General features: G+C 35.4%; 1 protein-coding gene across 1 annotated transcript in view; it reads left to right on the forward strand.

The window, feature by feature from the left end:
* The window catches only part of LOC150079798 (alpha-1,3-mannosyl-glycoprotein 4-beta-N-acetylglucosaminyltransferase B-like), a 186,539-nt gene that overhangs the window by 14,647 nt on the left and 144,577 nt on the right, over positions 1-27,315 (forward strand). Inside the window, 1 exon segment of the mRNA XM_090382259.1 lies at positions 10,031-10,366. Within this exon segment, the coding sequence (XP_090238385.1) occupies positions 10,031-10,366 (336 nt within the window).

Consider the following 27,315-nt stretch of genomic DNA (forward strand, 5'->3'; position numbering starts at 1 on the left):
TCAAGAGTATTACTCCCTCTAGTTGCCTCCCGAACATGCTGATGTAGAAAACAATCATCCAATAAATCCACAAAAGTCCTGCTAGTGTGTGAGTAACCAGCCCCCAAATTCCAGTCAATATCTGGGAAATTAAAATCTCCCATTATAAGACTCTCTGATTTACTGGCCCACTCTATTTCCCTGTACAGTTCCTTATTATACTCATCAGAGTCATTAGGCCTATAGCACACTCCTACTCTCAATTTTGATCTCCCAATGTTTATGTCACACCAAACTGACTCAACACTGCACTGTCCAGTGATGTCGACTGGCTTCACTTCCTTGGTTTTTATGTGTTTCTTAACTAATAGCATAACCCCTCCCCCTTCCTATCCTGTCTATCCTTTCTGTAGACGTTGTACTCCCCAAATTGCAGTTCTGCATCCCTTATATCTGTGTGACACCACGTCTCTGATATCCCAACAATATCTGCCTTCGATGTTTTGAGCAATACCTCAAATTCATCAAATTTATTTACTAAACTCCTAGCATTGGTGTACACGCAAGTATACCTGCACCTGTTTCTATTCTTAGCTACCCTAACACAACCCATGTGTTTACTTGTACCGCAATGGCTCCCAGCAGTCTCTGAAATACCATGCATCTTGTTTTTCAGGCCTCTGCTCATTCTAATAGAAGCAGTGCAAGAATCTCTTTCACCTCTGCCAGTGGCTACTGTCAAACTATTGGTCTTTGTCTCCCCCCAAGCTAGCAGTTTTCCGACCCACCTAACACTGCCTCGATAGCATCAGCAAATATCATAATTTGAAATTGGAGTCTAAATAAGATTTAACTAAGTAAAATAAATTAAATGGTTTAAACTGACCCTCCAAATATGCTACTGTAAAGAATAATTTAGTCTCCTAGTCTAGTGGCTTTAATCTTTAGTCGGTTGTGGACCCGTAAGTATATTAATGTTGTTTAGGTTTATGCATCGCCTCCTTCCACGTTTATTGACGGTTAAAATTTTAACTTTGAATTGAATAGTTTAAGTTTTAAAGAATTACTATGGGAAATTTACTAGTAAATTAACAGTAACAAAAATGATTTCATTTCGCCCTTCTTCAGCGATTTACTATGAACTAAAATGATGCTTTGCACTAACTTGTTCCTCTAGTAAATTTCCTGTAGTCTGAGGCTTTTGGTCCTATACTCCCTTTTAGTCTTTACTGTCGCACACTGTCTGGCTACTCTCACATTGTGTAGTTATACTTCATAACTGGGTTGTCACTCATTGTATCACCAGGATGCCTACCCACCAATGAGAAGCCAACAAGCTTCGAAACAGTGCCGTCTGGGTGGTGGTATCCGTCGAGAATAAGTAACATTAGTCTTCTCCACTGGCAAAGCATTGCTTATTCAAGGTAATGCAATATCAAGGCAATTCGTGAAGGCATTCACAATATGAGATGTAACAAAAACAATGCCATTTCACCTACTTTGGTGATTTACTGCAAACAAAAATAATGCTTTGCACTAACTTGTTCCTCTAGTAAATTTCCCGTAGTCGAGGCTTTTAGCCCTAGACCTCTTTTTAGTCACCCTATATTCTTATTATTTAATATCACAGTCTGATGCAACATTTAATATTTTATTTGATTACATTAATCAGTTCTGTTAAATTTACTTTAAACATTATCATTCTTCATTTATATGCCTTTACTGTATATCTTGAATTGTTGGTTCAATATTTGTTTCGATTATATGTATATAGTATAGTGAAATTATGCAAACCATTTATTTTAATTCATTAGAAGGCACTAGATATGTTTAGTTATTTTTATCTGTTTTAAAGGTATTGTGAATTTTTCATTTTTTTTGTAAGATTCGCAATACCTTTAAAGCAGATAAAAAGGAAACATTTTTCTTGAAAAATATTGCAATTTACAGATCGGTGGACAGAGTTGCTTTAAGTGTAGAGCTAAAAAATAAACACTTTTTGAATCCCTTGCATTATTGATGATTGTTGAGCTAACTTTACTGCAGATGGAACTCCCTTTTTCTGCATTGCAAACAATCAGTAAAATAAATAAAACTTAAATGATGAATTTACCTATATTTTGCTTACCATGTAAAGGTGGCAATCAAAACTAATAACTTCATGCTGTATAATCATTAATTCTCACTTTACTGGTTGTGTGTGCCCACAAAAGCTAAAGCTTGAAACAACAACAAAAAAAAAAAAAAAACCTGAGAAGCATTATCATTTATGAAGAAATTACTATTGCATTCAGTAGGTGTAGAAGAGTCGTCACTGTCTACATATCCTGCCTTTTGGATCTTGTTAAACTGTGGCTGTGTTAAGATTTATTGAGTTATGCTTGATTAAGGGCTTAGATTGTCTGCTATGCTATTTTCAGCCTTCTACTTTTATCATTCTCTCCATTAGGTTATTTTCTGAAATGGTTTTAAGTTCTAAGACCAATTTTCAAATGAATAATTTGATTATTTCTCTATCTTTTCTTTCTTTTTTTTTTTTTTTTTACTTTGCCTTTTGAGGTGTTCATGTTATATAGTCTGTTTCATTTCCTTTGATATAGGTTTACAGTTTCCCTTAGCTGATTTTTTTTTGCATGTGATGTGTGATATGCACTGCTAGTGGGGCATGTACTAAATGGTTATTTTTCAAACCTATTTCTGTTCAGTGTACATCATTTTACCCTTCCTTTTGATCAGAATTTATATAATTAGAAAAAAAGAAGATATATGATTTTATCTGTGGTTAACAGCAATTCCTCATAACCTCTTTTTATATTCTAGTGTCAGTAATATATATTTTATATTGATTCCAGAAAAGTTGGCTTGAAGTTGTTTTAGCTTTTTATGTTTTGTAACTTTCAGTAATATATAAAAATTTATATTAAGTCATAGTTTTAAGACATGATTTAAAAAGAGAAAAATTTGCAGGATTCCAAAGGTCTAATTGTGAAAGTAATAATAGTAAAACATGAAATAGATATAACTTTTATTATTATTATTTTTTTGGGTTTAATTATCACACTGATGTATTATGTACCACGAGATAGAAGTGAATATATTAAAGATAATTTTGCCTAACACACACACACACACACACACACACACACACACACACACACACACACACACACACACTGTGTGATATAAAGTACATTATATTGGGTGTATATGATGTAAAGTATAATATATGCTAGCAGGGAAAAGCAGGCGATTGTTCCTCTGTATAAGACAATGGGCAAGCCATACCTTGAGTAGGAAGGATGTAATTTGCTTGAGCGTGTACAGAAAAGGGCAACAAGATTGGTGAGGGAAATGAAGGGATCCTCATACCAAGAGACACTTAAGTTCTGCAAATTGCAGCGGCTGGAGACTAGGCACCTGCGAGGTGATCTAATTGAGGTGTATAAGGCCTTGAATGGGTTGAGCATGCTGAATTCTGATGGGATTCTTCCACTTGTTCAGATTACGAACCTAAGAGGGCATAAATTCAAATTGAGGAAAGACAGCTGTAGAATAGATGTGTGGAAATTTGCCTTTAGCCAGTGGGTGGTTAATTGGAACAAACTTCCATCTGTCATTGTGGAAGTTGATAGGTTAAATAAATTTAAGGAGGAACCGGACAAACATTTAGAGGGAATGATTGTGGGAATTTTTTTTTTTTTTTTGGCTGATGCTACATAAGCTCATACGCTTGCTTTCTTGCATTACATGTCACGATTACTATTACTGTGTGTACAGTCGGGTACAATTATATATTTAAATAAAGTAGGGTATAATCTTACAAGGTGTGACTAGTTCAAAGAATGGCTTAATATAGGTAAGTTAAAATTAAACTTGCGGATTATTTGTTCTTGTTCCTTTTAAAGCATTTCCCTTCAGCTGTATATGAAACTATTCTTTTCTGCAGCAAATAGAAGCATTTCTGGAACTTTGTTTACTAATATTGATTTTAGTGCCTTTCATATGTATACTATTAAACTTCCTCTAAAAGATCCAAAATGTTTCCCTTTTAGTGAAGTTTTAATACTTGGAAAAAGAAAGAAATTCGATATATGCAAATGGGATAATGTGTGGTTATATGCAGCTAGATAATTAGAAGAATAGAGATAAAGCATTTAATGGCTATATACTTGAGAAATGCAGATTTGTAATACAGATATTGCAGATGTAAACCTACTTGAGAAAATACTAATAAAGATATATTATATACTCCAATCTTGTATGCTTCTTCTGTAGCATATGAAAGGCGCCTCCGTAGCCAGGTGGGCAGGAGCAGCAGTGCATAGCACACGCTTCTTGATTAGACTGGGGTTCGAGCCCGTGACCACCAAATACGGAGGATGCGGAAAGGTCAGGGAATGACCACCGCGTATCCTGGAGCAATATGGTCTTAGTTGCTAATGCTCCTAAAAACCAAATAGCAAAAAAAAAAAAAAAAAAAAAAAAAGCATATGAAAATTATGCTTTTTTTTTATAACTATTTACAGTTACAGCTTATGGGGTATATAGATTAGTTAACAAATATGAGATTGTTTATATCACTCATAACCCTGGAGTTACAGCCTGACATCAGCAGAGAACTAAAAATTTAAAGAAATTATGAGATAAAGGTTATTGTCCAATCAGGATGCTTATTGGAGGAGGAGGAGGAGGAGGAAACTTGGCTGTTTTTTGTGGAGATGATCATGTTGATACTGACAGTTAAGGGTTATGCTTGGAGATGTTAATGAGAGAGTCTGCTTTCTGCATGTGGAGCCTGCTTTTTTTTTTTTTTTTGCTGTTTATCTGACTTGGGAGTTGGGGGGAGAATCCCTCTTTATTTAGATAAAAGTTATTTAAGAGCATATTTGGGATTATACAGGATATCTGATAGAAAGCGAGGAAAAAAACAGTGTGTATAATGTTGTAAAACTACTATACATCATATCCAGCACTGTTTGGGGGGGTTCAGTTAGAGGACCTGATGTGATTTTTATGATTGTTAAAGAGCATGGGAGTTGGAGGGGAGGAGCTATAGCATTTATAATTTTATTACTGTTTACATGGTAATGATCCTGATAGAGAATGAAATTTGCTGAAACTTTTATTGAGATGAGAGGCAAGAATGAAAAATTTTGCATCAAAACTATTTAGACTGATGAGGCAGTTTTCAAACTGAATGATATTGTTAACTGACTAGTGGGCAGTTTAGGCTATAATATGTTGAGCTATTATAGTCTAGTGAGCAGCTTAGGCTATAATACGCCTATTATTGCCATGGAATTGTCTAAGGTTAATAATTATGCTAATGACAAAAGTATGTCAGCATGAGCATAAAAGAATGCTCTTATATATTTAGTCATAAGGACACCAATTTGAAAAATAGTATTGGAAAATATATGCTTTCTTATACCAGGATGGTGCAGAAGTTCTTTCCCACAAATGTAAAATTTATTGGTTGATAATATTGCTATACTAAGTTGATTTGCTATACACGTTTGATATCATTGTGAAGCATGTTTCCAAGCGCTTATGACCAATTGTGTTAATATTAGTAATGGCCTTATGGTGCAAGGAAGTCTAAGGCTTATGCTGCACCATTCAAAAAAAAAAAAAGTAAAATAATAAAAAAAATAGAAGAAAAAGAAATAGACAACCTATGCTTTTCCTTCCTCCTGTAGGAAGCTATCCAGCTGACCTTTGAATTTTCCCAAACTGTCAGCCTCTACTCTCATGTACGTAATTTATTCCAGTGATTTATAACTCACTGGCTGAAATAAAACTTCCTGCAATCCAATCTAAATATTTCCTCCTTTCCTGTAACATGAATTTATGGCCTCTTGTTCTAGAATCATTTATAACCGTGAAAATTTCGTCGTCCTCATTCATTTTTCTTTTGCCACAGAGCCTTAAACACCTCAATCAAGTCTTTTCTAAGGTGGCTAGTTTCCAAGCTGTGCAACCCACATATTCGAAGTCTTTCCTCATATGGATGCCCTTTTGCTGATCTCACCAGGATCCTTTGGACCCTCTCAAGAAGCTCGATGTCTTTTTTTTTAGGTGCAGTTTACATACTTGAACACAGTATTTCAAGTGTGATCTAACAATAGTCTTACATAATATACAGTAGCCTTATATAAGTGTTATTTTGCTTTCATTTAGGCTAACTGCAGTAAGTAGAATGCATGATGACAAAATTGTAATTTGAGTACTTTGTTTCTGCTGGAAATAAAGAGAATGTGTGAGGACTAAATTGCAATTCAAGTACTTCTGCATTTCTTCTGAGGTCAAAGGCAGTTGCTGAATAAATTAGTGAAGTTGGATGGTGAAGGTGTGGTCAGCAGATGAACAGCATCAAACAAGTGATTCATTGACAGAGACACAAGCATCGTCAACAAACCTTGCTTGGCACCATCTGTTGTGCGCAACGAGGCTCTCTGCAACATGCTGGAGGAGCACCTGTGTTCCAGTACCCTTGAATTGTCAGCTGCACTTGGCCCTTCCAAAGAAACAATCATTTGCTACTGGCACAAATGTGGCGTTGTCAATAAACAACTTTACAAGATCTGCATGAATTAACTGAAGCACAGCCTTAGTTACAACTTGACATCTGCAGACAACTGCTGGACAATCCTCCTTGATGACTGGTTCTGGAAGTGGATCGTAACCTGTGAGGAGAAATGGATGTTTCTGCATAAACCTGATGAGAAAAGACAGTGGTTACCTTGTTAAAAAGCCTCAACCAGTGGTTCAACAAGATCACTTCAGGCACAAGGTGATGTGTGTGTGTTTAGTGGAACTTCGAGGGTGTTCTGCACTTTTAACTTGTTCCAGATGGTCATTCATGCTGTGGATGCCAAACTGTACTGTCAACAACTGAACTGCGAACATGAAGGTTTTCAAGTGTTGCTGTCCAGTTTTGCTCAACCGAAAATACATGCACATCCAACACAATAACACCCTGGCTCACTGAGCATGACTGATCTAGGCAAAAATTCAGGAATTCTTCAACATTGAAATTCTACCGAATCCAGAATACAGCCTGAACATTGCACCATTTGACTACAGTTTGTTCCAATCCATGGCCACATTCCTACGCAGACAACAGTTCATTTTACAAAGTTGAAGAAGCCTGTTAGAAGTTTTTTTGTCTTCAAATCCAAGGATTGGTGCCATAGCCAAATTTGACTGCTTGCAAACAGGTGGATCAAAATCAGGCAGATTAAAATCTTCTTGTAGTTTTATATATGATCAAATAAACATTAGATTGATGGAAAGAACTTTTGAGACACCCTAGTAATATTGAACTTGTTGTTTTTATATCATTGATTAAACCAGTTACTCTTGAAATATTGAAATAAATGTGTTAAATGACCTGTGAGCTGCCTGGTATAATTTGATTTTAGCCCCGGCTGTAGCCCAGTAGATACTCCATTTTTCAATCATTTGGAAAATTCAGAGGTTCAGCAGTTCCCTTCACAGACCAGAGGAACTCTCTTTAAATTTTTTTTACTATAGGTGGTGGTGGTAGTAAGAGACACAATCATGCATACTCTAATACATACAATTTACTGACAATGCAGTTCTTGTGTCTAGGAATCTTAGTTACCTCTACACTTCCAAGCAATGAATTTAGAACTGAGTCTGAATGGAAATAATTTTTTTTGATCCTTTCATGTTAATAATATATGGATATGTTTCCTATTAACAAGAAAAATATAGTGATACATGTTTACAGTGTTTATTATGAGTTATGTATTTGTATTCTGGGACCTCTACCAAGGAGAAAGGATGCTCTCTGCATTATATCGTCTTCCATTGTTCCCTTTGTGCAAATTTTATACTAGAGTTATTACAAAATTTGCTCTTTCCAGTTGTCTGATTTTTAGATAAGTGGAAACACTGGATGAGAACACTTGCTTCCATGTACTCTGCACTTTTGCTTTGTTTCCAAATTTTCATTGCCACTTTGACACTTGTGTATAATAATTATTCCATTACACAAAGTAATGGTTTAGACCACATCTTTGGTATTGCATGCACACTTGGGGATCCCATTTTAGGAAAGATGTGATCTGTTGGTAAGGGTACAGAGAAGAGCAATGATTGATTAAGGGCACAAAGAGGCATTATTATCAAGAGTGACTTGTTTTGTAAGTTACAGTATTTGGAACAAGTATCTGCAGGGTGTCCTGATTGAGATAGCCTTGAAAGGTTTGAGTAAACTAAATGTTGAGCATATTTTTACACTTAATCATGTGGCATACACAAAAGGGACATAAATTTAAATTGATAGTGGATCTGTTGTGAACCGTCAACCATTCTTTGACCAAACGAATTCCGATGGTTTTCCTTTAGTCAAAGAGTGGTTGACTGTTGGAATAAGTTCCCACCTACTCATATGGAGGTTGGTGGTTTGTATACATTTAAGTAGGGATTGGATAAGTACTTTAAAGAAATGGGTAAATGGAAGGAGAAGAGGTGACATTGATTACTTTAATTTTTAATTTATTTTATTTTATATATTTATTTTTGGCTGATGTTATATAAGCTTGCTAACTTGCATCATTTTGTCAATACTGATACTAATTTTTGCTGCTATCTTGATGAGTTGATCATTATTCTTGACAGTTATCCTATTGGTGGGCTACCACCATGAATTCCAACACTGTTGCAAAGTTTCCCTTTAATTTTTCTGGGGACAATGTATATTGCACCAACTTTTAAGAGAAGGAAGTTGCAAATGTTTGAAAATTGCATAACAGGTAGTTCTCGACTTTACAAGTTAATTCGTTCCTAGCGTGCACTCGTAAAGCGGGAATTAAATCCCATAGACATAATGTTAAAAATAGGGGTTACATTCTTGACAATGAAATTAGTTAGCTAATTAGTTTGTTTAAACAATGATTGATTTATCCAAAGAAATTAAAATGTAGCCACTAAAATCAAGCTAATTATAATAATAAAGAAATTATTTATGACTTACAAATTTTAAAGAATGTTTATTTTTCATTATCGACTAAATGCACACTCTTTGATCACTTATTATTGGCTCGGCACTTGTTGGTTTGTTGCACAAGGAGTTGTCTTCTTCAGAAATGCTTCTAGAGGCATTTGTTTTCAAGATAATCTATTTTCTTTATAAATTTCACTAGATGCATAAGCATTTTTTAATGGAACTCACAAATTGCAACTAACACGATTTGCACGGAGTAACAAGTTTACGAAGCTTAAAAAAAATGAAGAGAAGATTCTGAAAATTTATTTATGTACGATTGAATGATATTTATATGATTAAAGATTTCAGTAAAGGGCAAACACATTTCACCATAATAATGCAAAAAACCACACAATTCTAGCTAACGGTATTTTCGCAAATGCAATAACATCGAGTTTACTACCCGTTTATAATTGCTTGTAGTAACAGAAATGTCCAATCAACCGGAAAGTGCAAATTGTTTTTATTGTTTTTTGGTTGTGACCTCCAGAAATGTGCTTTAGAAAAATGTTACAAAGGCGTTCAAAATTCGTTCTTATAACAGAGCATATGATAACGATGAAAGTGCATTTTAGTGATTTGAATTGGCAACTAACACAATTTGCACTATGTAATGACCTTTTAGAGAGTTATATAGTGAAAATTTCAACTGCCGAGGTCGTGGAACGAATTGCCAAAAAACAATGTGTTATTGGGTTCACATTACGATATTTTCACGATAGGATGGTGACTCTGGAATGGATTAATATCGTCAAGCTGGGTACACTGTATTTTATAGTTACGCGCGTGGTTTGAAATGCGGTATTTATGAATATTTAACATTCATTTTTTTGCAATTAATGTTCATATTTTCGATTTTGTTGATACTTTGAAAAAAAAACTCATAAACCCAGGAACTGGTAAAGCGAGAACTACCTGTATAATGTTTTTCCAACAGAATCACATGGAATTTACTTATATATTCTTTCGAAAAATCACTTTTATATAAATTAAGAATTTATTTATAGTTATTAATATTTTTTTGATTTCATATAGATCTTTCTGAAGAACATACTCTTCAACAGAAGATAGCTGAATTGCATGAAAGATTGAAACATGCAGAAATGTTAAATCTTGAACGCCGCAGTGATATCTTAACACTACGCCAAAACTTTGAGTTACTTTTACAAGCAACCAAACATCATTATGGTTCTAATAGCTCAATTTATCAAGGTCGTGGAACACTTTGGAATGATGCACAAAAGTTATTAGCTAGTGTCAGAAAGAGCTTAGATCTCCAATTGCCCTCCATACACCACTTTTTGCCTCATCTTCTTAACAGGCCAGATACTCTTCAACCTGCCATTAAGTTATCTAAAGGCCGTGCTGGTGGTAAGTAGGATCCCTTTATCCCCTTAAGTTGTTCACTTATTTAACTTCTAGTTGAGTGCTTCGTTATTGAAATGTAGTATTATTCTATTGCATTGGATTATACATAGCAGCTAAGAAGATATTACCCTTTTCATGAATTATCAAAACCATTATATTGAATGAAATAAGAAGTTAATCACTGGTAGAAATTTTATTTTTTTGTTGGCAAAGATGCAATAAGAGAATAGTTTATGTAAGTAGAAATAAATTGAATTCATTTCTTTATTTATTTTAACTATATATAAGCATATGCAGTAAGACCCCCATATCCACGGGGGGGGATACTTTCCAAGATGTACTGTGGATGGCTGAAACCGCGGGTATAAGCAAACACCTGCTGACCCCATATATATAAAGTGATTTTCTTGTACATGCATACGTGTAATAAAGTATAATTGATAAATTAAACACACAGTAAGACATTGCCAACATTAAATATGATAATAATAAAGTACATTGTACATTATTATACAGTACTGTTCTCTCTCTCTCTCTCTCTCTCTCTCTCTCTCTCTCTCTCTCTCTCTCTCTCTCTCTCTCTCTCTCTCTCTCTCTCTCTCTCTCTCTCTCTCTCTCTCTAATGAAAGGGATTCTGACATTTTAGCCTAATCCTCAAGAGACAATAGAGCAATGAAAAAATATCATGTATCAAAGGATGATGGAGCAAAGAAAATTATACTTTCTGTACACCTCAAAGGACGAAGGCACAGTAGAAAACATACCTGTACTGTTACACATTTTACAGTGAAAAATACCTGTACAATACTATTGTATCATGTACTATACCTATATATATCATGTAATGAAAAGAGTTTTATTTTGTTAGAAAATATTTTAGCCTATTGTGGGTACTCACTGGCTTCTGCGCTCTTCGTTGTTGCTGCGATGATCCATGATGACGATGATACTATACAATGCCTATGATGATGAGATGAAGTGGGGTGATGGGGGCATTGTGACGTTCTTCTAGGCTATTGACCTTCTGACGAGATGCAGAAGGATTATATTCCAAAGCTGGAGGAGACGAAGATGACAGACGTTAGATGACATCAGGAGTAGACGATGTTGACGGCTGTGGATCGTCGATAGTGGACACTTTTTTTCAACCTTTTTGAAGAATATTGTGATAGGGAGTTGTTTCTTTTGCCTTTTTAATTCATCAAAATATATGCTGGAGAGGTTCCATTGATTCCGTTATCGAATGGTAACTTTAATGCTGCATTCCATCATAGGATCCTTTAAGTTTTGTACCATCCAAAACACTTTGCCAAATTTTTCAAGTGTCCACTTTTGCTGGTTCAGTTTCTTCTTCCTCATGTTCTTCCTCTGTAGACGACCTAACAAGGTCTTCCAACTCCTCATTCATCAAAACCTCACAATGTTCTTCTATATGGTCTACCATTTCTTCAGCTATCATATTGACCAATCCATCGCTACCAACTTCTCTTGCTGTTGAGATGATTTTGTTTACCTCTCCGTCAATTCCTGGGAAGCCTTTGAAATCATGGACGACTTAATTCCACAAATTCTTCCAGCATACATTCATCATTTCTGGTTTTAATTCATCCATTGCGCCTTTGATGAATGTTATTGCATCAGCAATGGTGAATGATTTCCAGCAATCCATGATTTCAATGTCAGGGTCAGTATCAATTGCTGCTCGAATCATCTCGAACACTTGCCGAGTGTATGCGGCCTTGACACACCTAATGATACCCTGGTTGAGTGGCTGAAGCAGTGCGGTCATGTTAGGTGGCAAAAATATAACCTGGACATTAGGATCTTCGATGATGATCGACTGTGGATGGCCAGGCACATTGTCTATTATTAATAAAACCTTGAAAGGCAACCCTTTCTTCTCCAAATATTTCCTCACTTCGAGGAGGAAGTATTCGTGGGACCATTTAGTGAATAACACTGCTGTGACCTATGCCTTGAGGTTATGTTGTCAGAAGACAGGCAAATAATTTTTGTTTTTGTGTTTTAGAACATGAGGATTCTTTGCTTGGTAAACAACGCCAGGCTTTATCACATGCCTGGCCGCATTGCCACATAGTACCAACGTCAATCAGTCCTATGTTTTAAAACCTGGTGCCTGTTTTGCAGTTTTGTGAATATAAGTTCTGTTAGGCATCTTTTTCCAAAACAGTCCTGTTTCATCACAATTAAAAACTTACTTAGGATGGTAGCCTTCCTCCTCAGTAATTTTCTTTAATTCTACTGGAAACGTGACAGCAGCTTCCTCATTGGCAGATGCAGCTTCTCTGGTAATTTTTATATTTTTCAGATTAAACCTATTTCTGAATCTATGTAATAGGGCTTGCAAAACTGGTTTTATAAACCAGTTAATCCGGTTTTCATATTGAGTTGTTAAAACCAAAACCAAGCTTTTCGCTTGTCTGGATCGTTCAACTGCTTTGTTTTAAACATGTTTTTTATTTTATTTTATGTTTAGGTACGAATCTCATGGGCAAGTGGCCCAAATCTAGGAGGGGTACCTTTCATCTTCCCACCTGTATCGTGGCACGATGCAGGTGTACTCATTTACGACTGAGTGAGTCGGAGCGATAGCGTAAAAGAAAATGCTCAACATTTCTCCGTTCCATCTATCTTGTTCGCCAGGCAAGTTATGGAACGCGCCTTATTGATGGTTACCCACTAGAACGGATTCGCTGAATATTGCATCAAATTTTAATCGTAGAAAGTTTTTTGGTTCTTTATTCCTGTTAAATTGCGATCAAATGTTCTCCAAAAAGCAGCTTCACCAAATTTAGCTTTTATGTAATTTGAAAATACAATAGATTTAATTGGGGGAAAAAAAAATTGCAAGTAAATAATAAAAAATTTCTTTCGTGAAAATTTTGAAACTTGCCTCGTTTAGACTCTTCATTCAGTGCTTGCGGGAGTGACGCATAGTATTGTGCCTTTGTTATCTTCAATATTTTTATTTAAAATTGTCGGTGATATAAATTCCTACTAATTAATATTTATTACTCTTAATATGTCTAAGATGAAATCAAATGTATGGAATTATTTTGCTCGAAAAAGCAAAGATGAAGCACAATGTTCAAAATGTCAGAAGATAATGAAGTCGTCTGGAGGATCTACGTCATCTTTGATGTTGCATTTAAAGCAAATGCATCAGATTTACATTAAACAAGATAACAGTGAACCTCCCGTAAAAATGGTAAGAACATTAGAAAACTTATCGTTAAAAAATCTACGGAAGAAGAGATTTCAAAATTAGCTGCTTTAGATGGATTTTCTTTTAATTCAATTGTAAAGAGTGAGTTTATGCAATTAAGCCTTCAACTTCAGAGAAATAAATACGATAAATTACCACCAGCCTCAGTGAATGGAATTAAAAATATGGTTCTGAATTATTATAAAACTAAAGAAGAACTCATTCAGCATTTCAAAAATTCATTGGTTTTGGGTGCACGGTATTCATTGACTCTAGACGAATATACGTCTATACAAAATAAAAGATATATGAATATAAATGTGCATTCAAAAGACAATTATTGGTCGTTAGGTCTTATTGAGATCAATGGTTCACTTGATAGCAGAAGAACTGAGCAAATTGTGAATGGACACACTTGAAGGAATTTGGTTTGAACTTGGATGAGGATATTGTTGCCTGCACCACCGATGAAGCAGCAATGATGATTAAGTTTGGCAAGCAAATTACGCCTAATCATCAACAATGTATAGCCCATTGTATACATCTGTCAGTTATAGATGTACTTTATGAAAAAGCAATCAATTCATCATCATCATCATCAGCCATTTTCAATCCACTGCAGGATGAAGGCCTCTCCAGCAACTTTCCAGTTCCTTCTGTTTTGAGCACTGGCCATCCATTTACTACCCAAAAACTCATGAATTTCATCTATCCATCTCCGCCTTTGTCTTCCAGGTTTTCTTCTAGTTCCTCTTGGGTACCATTCTGTTATTTTCTTAGTCCATCTGTCATCATGTCTTCGAGCTATGTGTCCTGTCCAAGACCATTTTAGTTCTTTAGTTTTGATAAGAATGTCCCTTACTTGAGTTTGCTGCCTAATCCATGTGTTTCTCTTCTTATCTAACAGTCTGATTCCCAATATAATTCGTTCCATTCTTTGCTGTGTAGTTCTCAGTTTCTCTTCCTTTCTTTTGGTGAGTGCCCAAGTTTCACTTCCATAAGTCATGGTGGGGAGTATACATTGGTTCATTATTTTACGTTTCAGACAAACTGGGATATTGCTCTTCAGTATGTGACTATATTTCCTGAATGCTATCCATCCAAAATTTATTCTTCTCTTGACTTCCAGCCATTTATCATTATTACAGCTAATAACTTGTCCCAGATAAGTATATGACTCCACCTTTTCAATTACTGCTCCTTCAATCATTATTTCCCTTTCTGTGGCATACTTGTTCATCATTACTTTTGTTTTAGCCATATTCATCTTTAGTCCAAAATCCTTACTAACTGTGCATAACTGATTAAGATTTTCCTCTAATTCTTTGGGATCGTGGCTTATGACCACAATGTCATCTGCAAATCGTAAATGGTTTAGGTACTCTTCGTTCACATTGACTCCTTTCTGCGACCAGTCTAATCTTCTGAAAGCTTCCTCAAGGGCAGCAGTAAACAGCTTCGGAGATATTGTGTCTCCTTGTCGAACTCCTTTCTCGATTTTAAATTTGCTACTGTCTTTGTCTAGTCTAATAAAGGAGGTAGCACTCTCATATATTTTCTTCAAAATCATAATATATGGGGTATCTATGCCTTGTCTTTCCAGTGCCCGAAACATTGCCTTATGCTGTATGGAGTCAAATGCCTTTTCATAATCCACAAATGCCAGGCATAATGGTGTTTTATATTCATTTGCTTTCTCCATTAGCTGTGATATTACATGAAGGTGATCCATAGTTGAGAATCCTGTCCTAAAGCCAGCTTGCTCTTTCGGTTGATTCTCATCAAGTATTCTTTCTAATCTGTTAGTAAGTAAATTATGGTGCCACAATCTGAGTCTCCCAAAGACAATGAAGAAAATGAAAAAAGTAGTGATGATAAAGAAGTTGAAGAAAGACAGCAAGGCATGCTTTTTCAAACCGACTTTACCGATGAGCTCATTTATTTTTTCAATCCAATGGCCTTGCACAAACTATTAACAAAGTCAGAAAAATTTGCAAGCTTTTTCGAAAATCGCCTACCAAAAATAACATCTGTGTCCTTAGCAACATCCTGTGGACAGACAAGGCCACCCTCACTTGAGAGGGCACAGTTATTACTGTTACTGAGATCTTGCCTTTCAAAACCCGTATCCTTGTAGAAATACTCATCAGGTGAGCTGGGCTGTCGATGTGTGGTGTGGCATATGGAAAGCTGAAGTTGTCAGCGCAATTTTTATTGGGCTGACACTTCACATTGACCGAGGCAAAATATTATGAATTACTCTGCATTAATTTTATTTTATTGGTTAAAATTTTATTGTTATTGGTTAAAAAGTTCTGTAAACATTGAAGCCTGACATTTCTCTTGTAGGACAATGGCACCCCCACTGCATAAAAATGTAGCAGTACAACAGTGGATATGATGCATATTTAAATGTCAGTGTATAGGATATGGGAGAATGATGTGTCTTGGCCACCATGCTATCCCAATCTCACCCCTTTGGACTTTTTCTTTTGGGGTTTCATTAAAGTATAAAACACCCATTGACAATTCAGATGATCTCAAAATTAGAATACTAAATTTAGAATACATAAGGCATGCACAGCATGCACGTTAACATGAGACTGTAGGCTGCACGGAACTGTGCAGCCTACAGTCTCATGTGTAAACAACACAGAATGTTGTAAATTATTTGTGTGGTGTCTATCTGTTATTGTTGTTATTAGTAACATTATTACCTTTCATTTGTAGAAATAATAGCAATAGCCATGCAGTGTTGAATGTTACTGATAACTGATTGTTGATAACAAAAGGCCAAAATCGCAAAGTTAAGCACTGAAATTACCATTCCCATTTCATATAGCACTTCTTTTTATTTCTTGATGATGAATTTATTATTGTGCCTTTGTTTTTTTCCTTAAACTTCTATTTTACGAGATTTTTGTTTTTCACTACAGAAAAATTTTTAAAATAATTCTTTTGTCATTTGTAAGAGGGGATGTGAAATATAACTGTCCTTGTGCAGGTAGATGTTCAGTACTGCACTAAATACATCTATTGAAAAGTGACCATCATATATATACAATCATTGTGGTTTGTTTTTTTTTTTTTTTTTTTTTTCCAAATAAAATTGGTTTATGTTCATTTTAGAAGTACACCAATGATGTTTTAGATTAAACAGATGATAGGGAACAACATTTCCATTGAGACAAAAGCAGTTGATTAGGCACAATTTAAATTTAGAAATTGCAAAATCTAAATGGTTATATTTAGCTCAATTTTAACATCAAATTTATAAATTTCAGCCCAAATATGACAAAAAAATGTCCCGACAACAAATAGTTTAAACCTAAAAATATGCAAGATATGCCATGGTTCCTTTCAATTTAAATACCCTGTATAGTTTCTGAGAAACTTTAAAAAGTAATTTTCTGTTCAAGCGTGAAAAATTTTTGAACTTGCACTCTGAATGTGTAAGCATGGTCAAAATTTCTTAGCATGTGATTTTCTTGTGTGCTTCACCTGCAGATTCCATATAGAGATCCCAGAAATTGTTCACCAAGATGGTGAGGCTCCAATGTTGTATTTGTAAAGTTATTCACTTTGTTCATTTCTGATATTGTCAAGGTTATGGGGGAAAGTAATCTAAATGCAAATGTATGAAATGTACTTTTAATCACATGTTTTGATATGTGTGATTAAGTGTATTCACCTAATGTTACATAGTTTGGATCACTGATTTTGCAAGAAGTTTTTGTAATTGCTTTAAATGAAGTCCATCCAGTAGTTCTACAGAATTTAAAGTATAGTTAATCACCTCATCATTTATAAGTTCTCTGGCCCATGGCCTGACAGATGCCTTCATTTTACTTTAGCTTTAGTTGGTCTGGGAAATTTATCTCAGAGATAATTCACATCATATCTATCTAGACCTTTTGCAAAATTCAACTAGCCTAACTTAATATGCATTAGTGTGTACATAAATTTTTGTGGATTAGCCAATGCTTGACACTTTTTTGCCTGTTATCAGATTTTGTCTTGGAGACCAGTACTTCATGATGTGGTGGGGATATATGAATATTTTGTATATTCTGATTGCATGCCAAGCTGTAAGCCAGTCACTTCCAAATCTCCAATTCTATTTTATATATCTGATTTGTGACCAGAAGAACCTTCAGGAAAACCTGAAGGTTCTCTTGTTACAAATCAACTATAGAAAATGAAAATACATGTCTCTTCAGCTATGAAAAGTATAGTTTCCTGTGTCTCTTCTGTTTGAATCACATGTCCTCCGGGCGCCTCCGTAGCCAGGTGGGAAGGAGCAGCAGTGTGTAGCACACGTTTCTTGATTAGACCGGGGTTCGAGCCCATCACCACCAAATACAGAGGATACGGAAAGGTCAGGGAATGACCACTGCATATTCCTGGAGCAATATGGCCTTAGTTGCTAATGCTCCTAAAAACCAAATAACCAACCAACCAACCAACATGTCCTCCCAGTACAGAGGGATTAGAGGGATATGTATTTCTATTATATAAGAAAACAGGACCTACTTTGGATGGATCAATAAAAGTATGCCATGCTGTTGGATAGAAATGTGGGTTTCTGATGTGGTGTTCCTTTATGCATTTGAACCTCTTAGCAGCTTTTTATATGGTTTTGTTGATAGTTTTTGGATAGTTGTTTTTGATGGCTGTACTTTTGATAAAAAGAATTTCTTACAGACTTTGCCTTGACAAGTGTTTAGGCATCTCAGGATCCTGAGGATCCCCACCTACAAGCTCCATAAGATGATCCTAGGCATACATAGGACCCTTGGTATTTGCAACCCCCTCTCCCCACCAAATTTGAAATATACATTCAAATACAAAAATTTTTGTACTACTAGGGACTCCGAAATCTATCTCCGTGCAGATTTAAATGCATCTCTGCCTACATTGACATTGGTGGCAGTAATTGATATTGAGAAGTATTGAAGTGCCAGCAGTTTTTATCTTTCAAAACAATCAGATTTTCTTTCCAAGAGTACATCCAAGAAAAGAAGTTTTGAGCTGTTCTCCATTTTCATCATGAAATTAATTTGCTTATGGAAATTGTCGAGGCTGTTGAAGAGGGATTGGAGTGTTTTCCTGCCATGACTCCAAATAACCGCAGTGTTGTTGACACAGTGACCCCACTTTGACTCAAGGTTGGTCATAACTGTTTCTGCTAGTAGTGGAGTTTTCCATGCCAATTTCTAATTTTTGCTTTTAGAATGCACTTCAAACTGGAATTATGAATCTCCTACCAGAAGGTCTCTAAGATCCACAATGTTATTCATTGATATCAGTTTCAAAAACCTTATGTTGTCATGACTGTTTCTGTTAGTAGTGGAGATAGTTTTCCATGCTAATTCCTAGTTTTGCTTCCTCTGCATGGATAGTGATGTATTGTTTACTTGATGTTAAAGATAATGGCATGTCTTCTGGTTGTATTTTATTCTAGGCTTAAATAGTTATATTTGTTTTTGCTGTCTAATGGTTAAAGAGCATAGCTATAACATCATCCTTACTCTTCCTTTTGGTTGGTTTCTAAGTCATCAGTATCTGGTTTTCATAGTGGTTCTTCATTTTGTCAGTTCTGTAGATCATGTTCCTCAGTGCAGTAGAGTAGGTTCCTCTCTTAGGATCAAGTAATAGTACCAGTAATTGTATCTAATTTTTATATATTTTAAATATATTTTTGTTAATTTCTCTTGTGAATAACTTAGTATGTTTTATAGATTGTAATCTATTTTAGTACTTATCTTAATTTCACCATATCAAGTTCTGATATCATTAAATTTCCCTTGTGATATATATTATCAATTCAAATTCAGTGGTATTAGAAATCTTGTTAATTTCTATGATATACTTCACTTTAACTTAAGTTGATGACTGTTTTTAGTTTTTATTCCCAAAATTTCATTTTGGATAATGCTGTCCATTATCCTTTTGTCAGTAGTTACAATGTCACTATTGTAGTTACAAAAACTACAAAAGGTAAATACAGGTAACCCTCGTATAACACAGTTATTAGGTTCCTGTAAAGTGTCATGTTGTGTGAAACCATTTTATATGGCACTAAGAAAAAAGTTCAAAAAGGGGGTTATGTTCCCAAAGCTAACATAAATACACTATTTCATTAACAAAATGTTAACAAAACTAACATAAATACACTATTTCATTAACAAAATGTTAACAAAACTAACATAAATACACTATTTCATTAACAAAATGTTAACAAAACTAACATAAATATACTATTTCATTAACAAAATGTTAACAAAACTAACATAAATATACTATTTCATTAACAAAACTAACATAAATACATTATTTCATTAACAAAATGTTAAACAAAAATATACCATTCTAGATTTTGTGTATTGTCTCCCTTTAAAAAATCAGTAATCTGGGTTTGTTTGCTTTTGCTTGATAAATCTTTGTGAATTTCATCATATGGAACTAAGCATTTTTGAAGCTCCCTTTTGAACTTTGGGCTCCTTTCATTCAAGAACCTGCATTCAAAAAATAAGATTCTAATTGCTTGGCTAACTTTATTCATTCCCTTATGCTTTTTAGTGTAAAATTTGGAAGTTTAGAATTTTCGTCTGCGCTATCATCATCTAAAAGGATTTGGTTTTACCTCCGATGCCATTTACACCAAATCTGCTACGCCTGCCTCTTTTGCTACCAGTAATCTTTGTACGGCTTCAATAATCTTATCTTTTTTTATTTTTTTAGGAGCATTGGCGACTAAAGCTATGTTGCTTGTGTATTGTCGATAAATTGCGTGTGTCTTGAGGCTGATTTTCTGTTTTTCTGGATGGAAAACCAGAGTTTCCGGGAGAAAAACCATGCTACCCTTGCCCGAACCCGACTAACTCAGCGCCATGTTGTGAAAAAGACCCATAAAACTTCCTCCCTTCATCGACAGAATTCGAACTCACGTCTTTTCCAGCCGGTGTGGGGGAGGAGGGCAATTCTATCAACTGTGCTATCCACGAGGGCTTCAGTAGTCATATCATCAAATCCTTCCCCTCCTACCGACGTAGCAAGTTCTACTGTCGTACCGATTCTGTTTTCTGTCTATTCGATCATATTTTCTGAATGAACTGACTCTGACCATACATTTTTCCACATGCATTTAATGTTGATGGTTTTACTTCTTTCAGTGATAAAGCTATGGTTCTGATACAGTCCACAATTGAAAAATGTTTCCATGCCTCCATTACTTCAATAGATTTGGAATCAATATTTTTGCAAAATCCGTTGTAACGATTTTCTGATGTAATGAGTTTTAAAGGTAGATATATATTGCCTTTATCTAACAACTGAATGAAAGAAGTTGTATTATCCCAGTACAACTGTGGTGGTAGGAACATAACTTCAACGTTTGGATGATTTAAATCTTTTGGATGGCCTGGTGTGCTGGCCAATAGTAATGAAACTTTGAAATCTAGATTTTTCCACAAATTCAACAAGCACAAGTTCAATAGCACAGAACATAACACAGGAATTTCCCAACAAAATAAAATACAGGGATTTCTCAATAATTTTTTTTTTTTACTAGCGAGTCAACAGTGGGGATTCAAATAGAGTGGAAATGTTGAAAAATTACATCCAACATAATATAGGGTTTTCCCCTCACAAAAGCTCAGAACCGTATTATGCGAGGTTTACCGAAATTCTCTAACCGTATTAGAGCAAAACCGTGTTATATAAGTACCAATGTTGTGCAAGGATTGCCACAATTTATCAATTGTGTTAGAGTGAAACCATGTTGTAGAAGTACCGTTGTTATATGGGGGTTGCCTGTATACCTATACATAAATATAAATAATTGTGTTAATTTCTACAATGTCTATCAGAAACAAATTAATATTTTGTTAGTTTGTTTTTCTCCTGTGTGCATGCACAGAGGAGTCTGCTTTTAATGAGATTGTGCAACAGCCTAGAAAGATCAGTTCATTATAGGTTATTGTAGCATTCAGTATTGCATTTTGTGCAGACAGTTCTTTTTCAAAAGTAAGTCTAATGTTACAGTGCAACATAATTCATGATGTTCCTTCCATTGCAGTCATGTCTTTGGCGGCCAAGTTTAAAACTACCAACCTGATAATAGATTTTGTGATTGCAACCAAAAAATGCAACACTGAATGCTACAATGACCTATAATGAACTGATCTTTCTAGGCTGTTGCACAATCTCATTAAATTTGTCTGAGAATTCAGAGTAAGTTCATTTATCAATTGAACAGGTCTACAACAATCCATTTAGTCTCAGCCTCATATTTTACATATGTAGAATACAAGGATGAGACTATATTTGTGAGAGGTTGTTGCAAGACAGTCTTCATGCACAAAATTTCACCCTTACAAAATGGCCATTTTTCAAGAACTCAGTCTTAAGTGACAAAATGAATAGACTAAATTTCTGTGTTTTGTGGAGTTAAAGCAAACAATACCTGAACTTGAAAAGAAACTGTTTCTGAGTGATGAAGCACATTTTAATTTGAATGGCCGATATCATCAAATAGAATCATCACTATTGGGTTACTGATAATCTTTGTTAAGTTTGAATTGCCATTTCATTCATTAGAGCCAATTGTGAAGTATGCAGTTTTGAGTTTTAAAATTATTGGTCCTTTCATTTTTTGAAAATGAAAACAGACAAGCAGTTTCAGTCAGCACAGAATGCTCGTGACATGAGTCGGGCATTTTGATTAGTTTAAAGAAAATAACATATTTTGTGGCTTATGTCCTGTTTTGAAGATGTATAATGAGCACCTCATTCTTCTAGTCTTATGGCAACTGACTTATTATGGGGATGGCTGAACACTGAGGCATTCCCATCTTCAATACATATTTGGAAATAAAGTGCTGAGTTAAATGAAGAAAAGTTCATAAAATTATAATGAATTTTACTCAGTATGTTTAAGAGTATAACATTGGAAGGGGCATTGCATTCACTATTTTCAAGATAAAACTGCTAAATATGTAAAACAGATATATGTTAATGAGTTTTTGTTTTTTTTTGATAAAAACTTCTTTTCTATCAAATTGTTAGTTGTTTCTGACAGTCCCTATACGTGTATTTCTCAAGAACACGAAACTCAGGCCTTAAGATGGATTTCAATATAAAAAAAAAACAATTTTATTTAGTTTTGGGGAATTATTTGGGTCTAATTGTGTTTATTTATCCTACATACCAGAAACTAATTAAGTATTTTATGTGGAAAAGTGCATTTTATTAATGTTCTTTTACTGAGTTATCTTTCAGAGATAACTGAAGGGTCATATGTGATATTATAGCCTAGAGTATAGGCTGGAAAGTGGCTGCTCATAATTGGTTGGTCACTTTCAAAGAATATTTTGGTTGGTTGTGGTGAATGCCATTTCCTCCCCCCCCCCCTTTTAAATAGAGACCTCAAACATGAAAGATATCGACTTAGGATATATAGTACTTAGTACCATGCATGGGTTGAAGATTGGAAGGACAGAGGATACCCATTGATATTAGACTTGAATTTCTGTAATTTTTGGGAAATACACGTGATTCAGACTGACAAGATGTATTCTGAAAAAGCAGCTTATAGTAGAAATTTGTGCCATAGCATGCACAGTTTCGTGTAACAGTCAGAGATAGGTTCTGCAAAACCTATAAATTGTCATTATTTACCTCATTTTGAAACTTACTTTTATTAAAATGGTGCATTCACACATACAATCATACTTACATATACAGTTGCATGTTACATTATGATTGGTAAATAACATATTAAAACTCAATGGTTATTAAATAAAAATTTATAGAAATAAAACAATATATGAGCGGTATTGTTTTGTTTTTGATGATTAGTAGTTTTTTAGTTGGAGTATGGTTGTGCTCTCTTATTTTTTTCAAGCATTTAATATCACTTGACTAGCTTCTTTTTTTTTTTTTTTTTGTCTCTTAAATAAATATGAAACCACCACTCATCAGCTTATCCAGTTTTCATTTGAATGAGCAAGCTTATTTTGATTTCCAGATCCCTATTGGAAACCATTTTCACCAAAACTTTAATTTTTAATTTCAGTAGCATCATTTCTACATGCAGCCAGCTACTAAATAACTAGGAATTGGCATTATTAAGCACCTCTCATATTGTGAATACCTTCACAATGAGTTACCATGATATTGCACTACATCAAATTAATGCTTCACCAATAGCGAAGACTACTATTACTTATTCTCAGCGGATACCACCACCCAGACAGTACAATTTCAGAGTTTGTTGACTCCTCATCAGTGGGTGGCAGGTACCCTGGTGATGCAATGATGACAACCCATTGCGAAGTATAACCCCACAATATGAGATGCCTTGTGGTGTGCAAGTGTCTATGATCTTAATTACTTGCACACCTAAGCATCGGATGCCTCTGTAGCCAGGTGGGCAGGAGCAGCAGTGCGTAGCACATTCTTCTCGGTTAGAACGGGGTTCGAGCCCGTGCCCACCAAATATGGAGGATGCGGAAAGGTTAGGGAATGACCACCGCATACCCCCGGAGCAATATGGCCTTAGTTGCTAATGCTCCTAAAAACCAAATAACAAACAAACCTAAGCATCTCTCATATTGTGGAGTTATACTTTCCAACTGGGTTGTCATCATTGCATCACCAGGGTACCTGCTCACCCACTGATGTGGAGCTAACAAGCTCCGAAACAGTGCTGTCTGGGTGGCAGCATCCTCCGAGAATAAGTAACAGCAGTCTTCTTCATTGGTGAAGCATTACTTATTTGGGGTAGTGCAAAATCATGGTAACTCATTGTGAAGGTATTCACAATATGGATGTACTTAATGATGCCAATTCCTAGTTACTTAGTAGCTGGCTGTGTGTAGAAATGATGCACTTGTGCTAACTTACACGTCAGTTAACTGTTTTGTGACCTGAGGCTTACAGCCCTAAAGTGCTCTATGATCTTAATCCCAGTAGTTATTTCATTTTGTATGTAAGTATGCTAAGTAAGAATATGTATATATATACAGAAACTATAAAAATTTTTATATGCAAAATATATAGCAGATTAGAATATGCAACATGCACTCACAGACAGTCATAAACTGAAATGATGCTAATGAGAAAGAGTAACATGGTGGTGTGTGGGTTTTGTGGGTTTAACTTTGAATTTTGGTGCATGTAATGGCAGACAACGTGACAAATAAATATGCATGTAATTTGAAATGTGTTGTATGAAATGTGTAAGATGGCATGTTATAGCAGGATGTGCAGTATATGTGAATGAAAGTTGTTTAAGTTGTTTGTAAAAACTGGAAGTAAAAGAGATAAATGAGGAAGAGAGAAAGTTGATTCTATGAATTTGGAGTTGGACAGTGAATGGATGCGGATGGGTTTTTGCATATGTTTTGGACTGTTTAGAAAAGAGTGGGAGAATTAAAGATGCCAATTTTAACAAAATTCTATGTTAGGGCAGATTTTAGATTTATACACAGCAAGCAATTATTTAGAGGAAAAGTAATGACGAGAGCGAAAAAGAAAACCCAGTAGTTTTTTGATGCAGCGGAAGAAATATTTGTAATGTGCTTATTTTGTGATTAAGTGGGTTTGACAAAGGCCAAATTGTAATGGCCAGACAACTGGGTCAGAGCATATCCGAAACGGCATGGCTGGTGGGGTGCTCACAGTCAGCCGTGGTTAGTACCTACCGAAAGTGGTCCGAGGAGGGGGAACCCACGAACTGGCGGCGAGGTGTTGGACAACCATGGCTCATCGATGCTAGAGGTGAGTGAAGGCTCTCCCAGATGGTACGTGGCAACAGAAGGGTGACTGTGGCACAACTAGCTGGTGACGGGAGTAATGTGTCACAACACACAGTACATTGAACCCTGCTGAAAATGGGGCTGCATAGCCGCAGGCCGCTCCGAGTGCCCATGCTAACCATGGTTCACTGGCGATAGTGCCTACAATGGGCACTGGAGCATCGAAACTGGATCTTGAGTGATTGGAAGAAGGTCGTCTGGTCTGATGAATCATGTTTTCCGTTGCACCATGTGGACGGCTGGGTACGTGTGTGTCATTTACCCGGGGAAGTGATAGTGCCTGGATGCATCGTGGGACGAAAACAAGCTGGTGGCAGCGGTGTCATGCTTTGGGTGATGTTCTGCTGGGATATCCTGGGTCCAGTCATCCATGTGCCGGGTGCTCTGACATCTACCACCAACCTAAACATCATTGCTGACCAGGTACACCCTTTCATGGCAACAGTCTTCCCCTCTGGTGGTGCCGTCTTTCAGTAGGATAATGCACCATGCCATACCTCCTGGATTGTTCGAGACTGGTTCGCAGAACATGAGGAAGGCTTCCAGGTATTGCCCTGGCCTCCAAATTCCCCAGACATTATTCCCATTGAACATCGGTGGTTTGTGTCGGAACAGCAACTTCAATCTGCAGCGTCTCAACCACGGACCTTACAGATGTTAAAGGATCTGCTGGTTACATGTTGGTACCAGATACCACAAGACACATTTAGAAATCTTGTAGCGTCCATGCCTTGCTGGATACCAGCTGTTTTGGCAGCACATGGAGGACCAACATCATAGTAGGTAGGTGGTCATAATGTTTTGGTTCATCGGTGTATATGACCGTGGTCCAGTTTCTGAATTGTTTTTTTAAACTATTTTTAACACAAGAAGAATTCTAAATTTAATACCATTTTATTTCTGCTCAGCATTTAGTGAAATTTAATAATTTTAAGCATTTTCTTTGTCTACAACCAGTTTCATAACATTCACATCATTGAATGACTGAGTTTAAAAAGGTTAAGTTAAAGATTCACAGCTTTAATGAAGGAAAATTAGGGAACAGTTTTTAGTGTAGAGGGAACAACCACTGGCCATTCTTGGTAGCTGCCATAAATATTTTTAACTGTTTAGCTGACTGGAATTCAAAATACCATAACAGCAGTGGTGCTGCTAATTCAACAATCAAATTTTTTTTTTTTTTTTTGAAAAAATGACAAAAAAAAAGCCAAAAATTGTTTAAAATAGAAAACTAAAAATTTATTTTTAATTTTGACATTATATTGTATAATAAGATAAAAAAAATTTAGAAAAAAGTAAGTCTTGTTGTTCAGAAAAAATAATATTTCCCAACTACTGTACAGCCTGAAAAAAAATGAGCAAACTGAAACTGTGTGAAAATTTACCATTACAACTATTTTTTGACATATGTGGTGCTGTTAATTTTTTTAGGCTAGCCTCTTCCAATAAAAAAGTAATGATAGAAATTTCAAGTTAATATCATACTGGATGAATACTAAAATTCACACTGATATATATATGTTTTAGCAGACTTCAGAAATAACTGATAGTGTCCACCAAACCAAGCTTTTTTTGTCTGTGTAGAATCTGGTGACAATACTGCTTCAGTCTGGTGGCATTTACTATCTGCTAAAATGTTTTCTCAATAAAGCAGATTTAACCTACAGCTAATGAGATGGTTGGTCTTGCTTTCATTTATCAATATAGTATGAGATAATCATATAATGTATGAGTCATTTTTGTTCTCTTTTATGATTGTTGAAGCACTATATAACACACTATATAATACAGTTTCTTTCCTGCTGGTTGAAAGAAACTGTAAACAAGCCCAACTTCATATACTCTGGTATATTCAGTTTAGAGCAAAACTTTTGCAAAAAATTAGAAATTTTCTCTTATATGAA

Source organism: Mastigoproctus giganteus, chromosome 10 (assembly GCF_048544385.1).
Source record: "Mastigoproctus giganteus isolate SK-2022 chromosome 10, ASM4854438v1, whole genome shotgun sequence".
Taxonomy (NCBI): Eukaryota; Metazoa; Arthropoda; class Arachnida; order Uropygi; family Thelyphonidae; genus Mastigoproctus; species Mastigoproctus giganteus.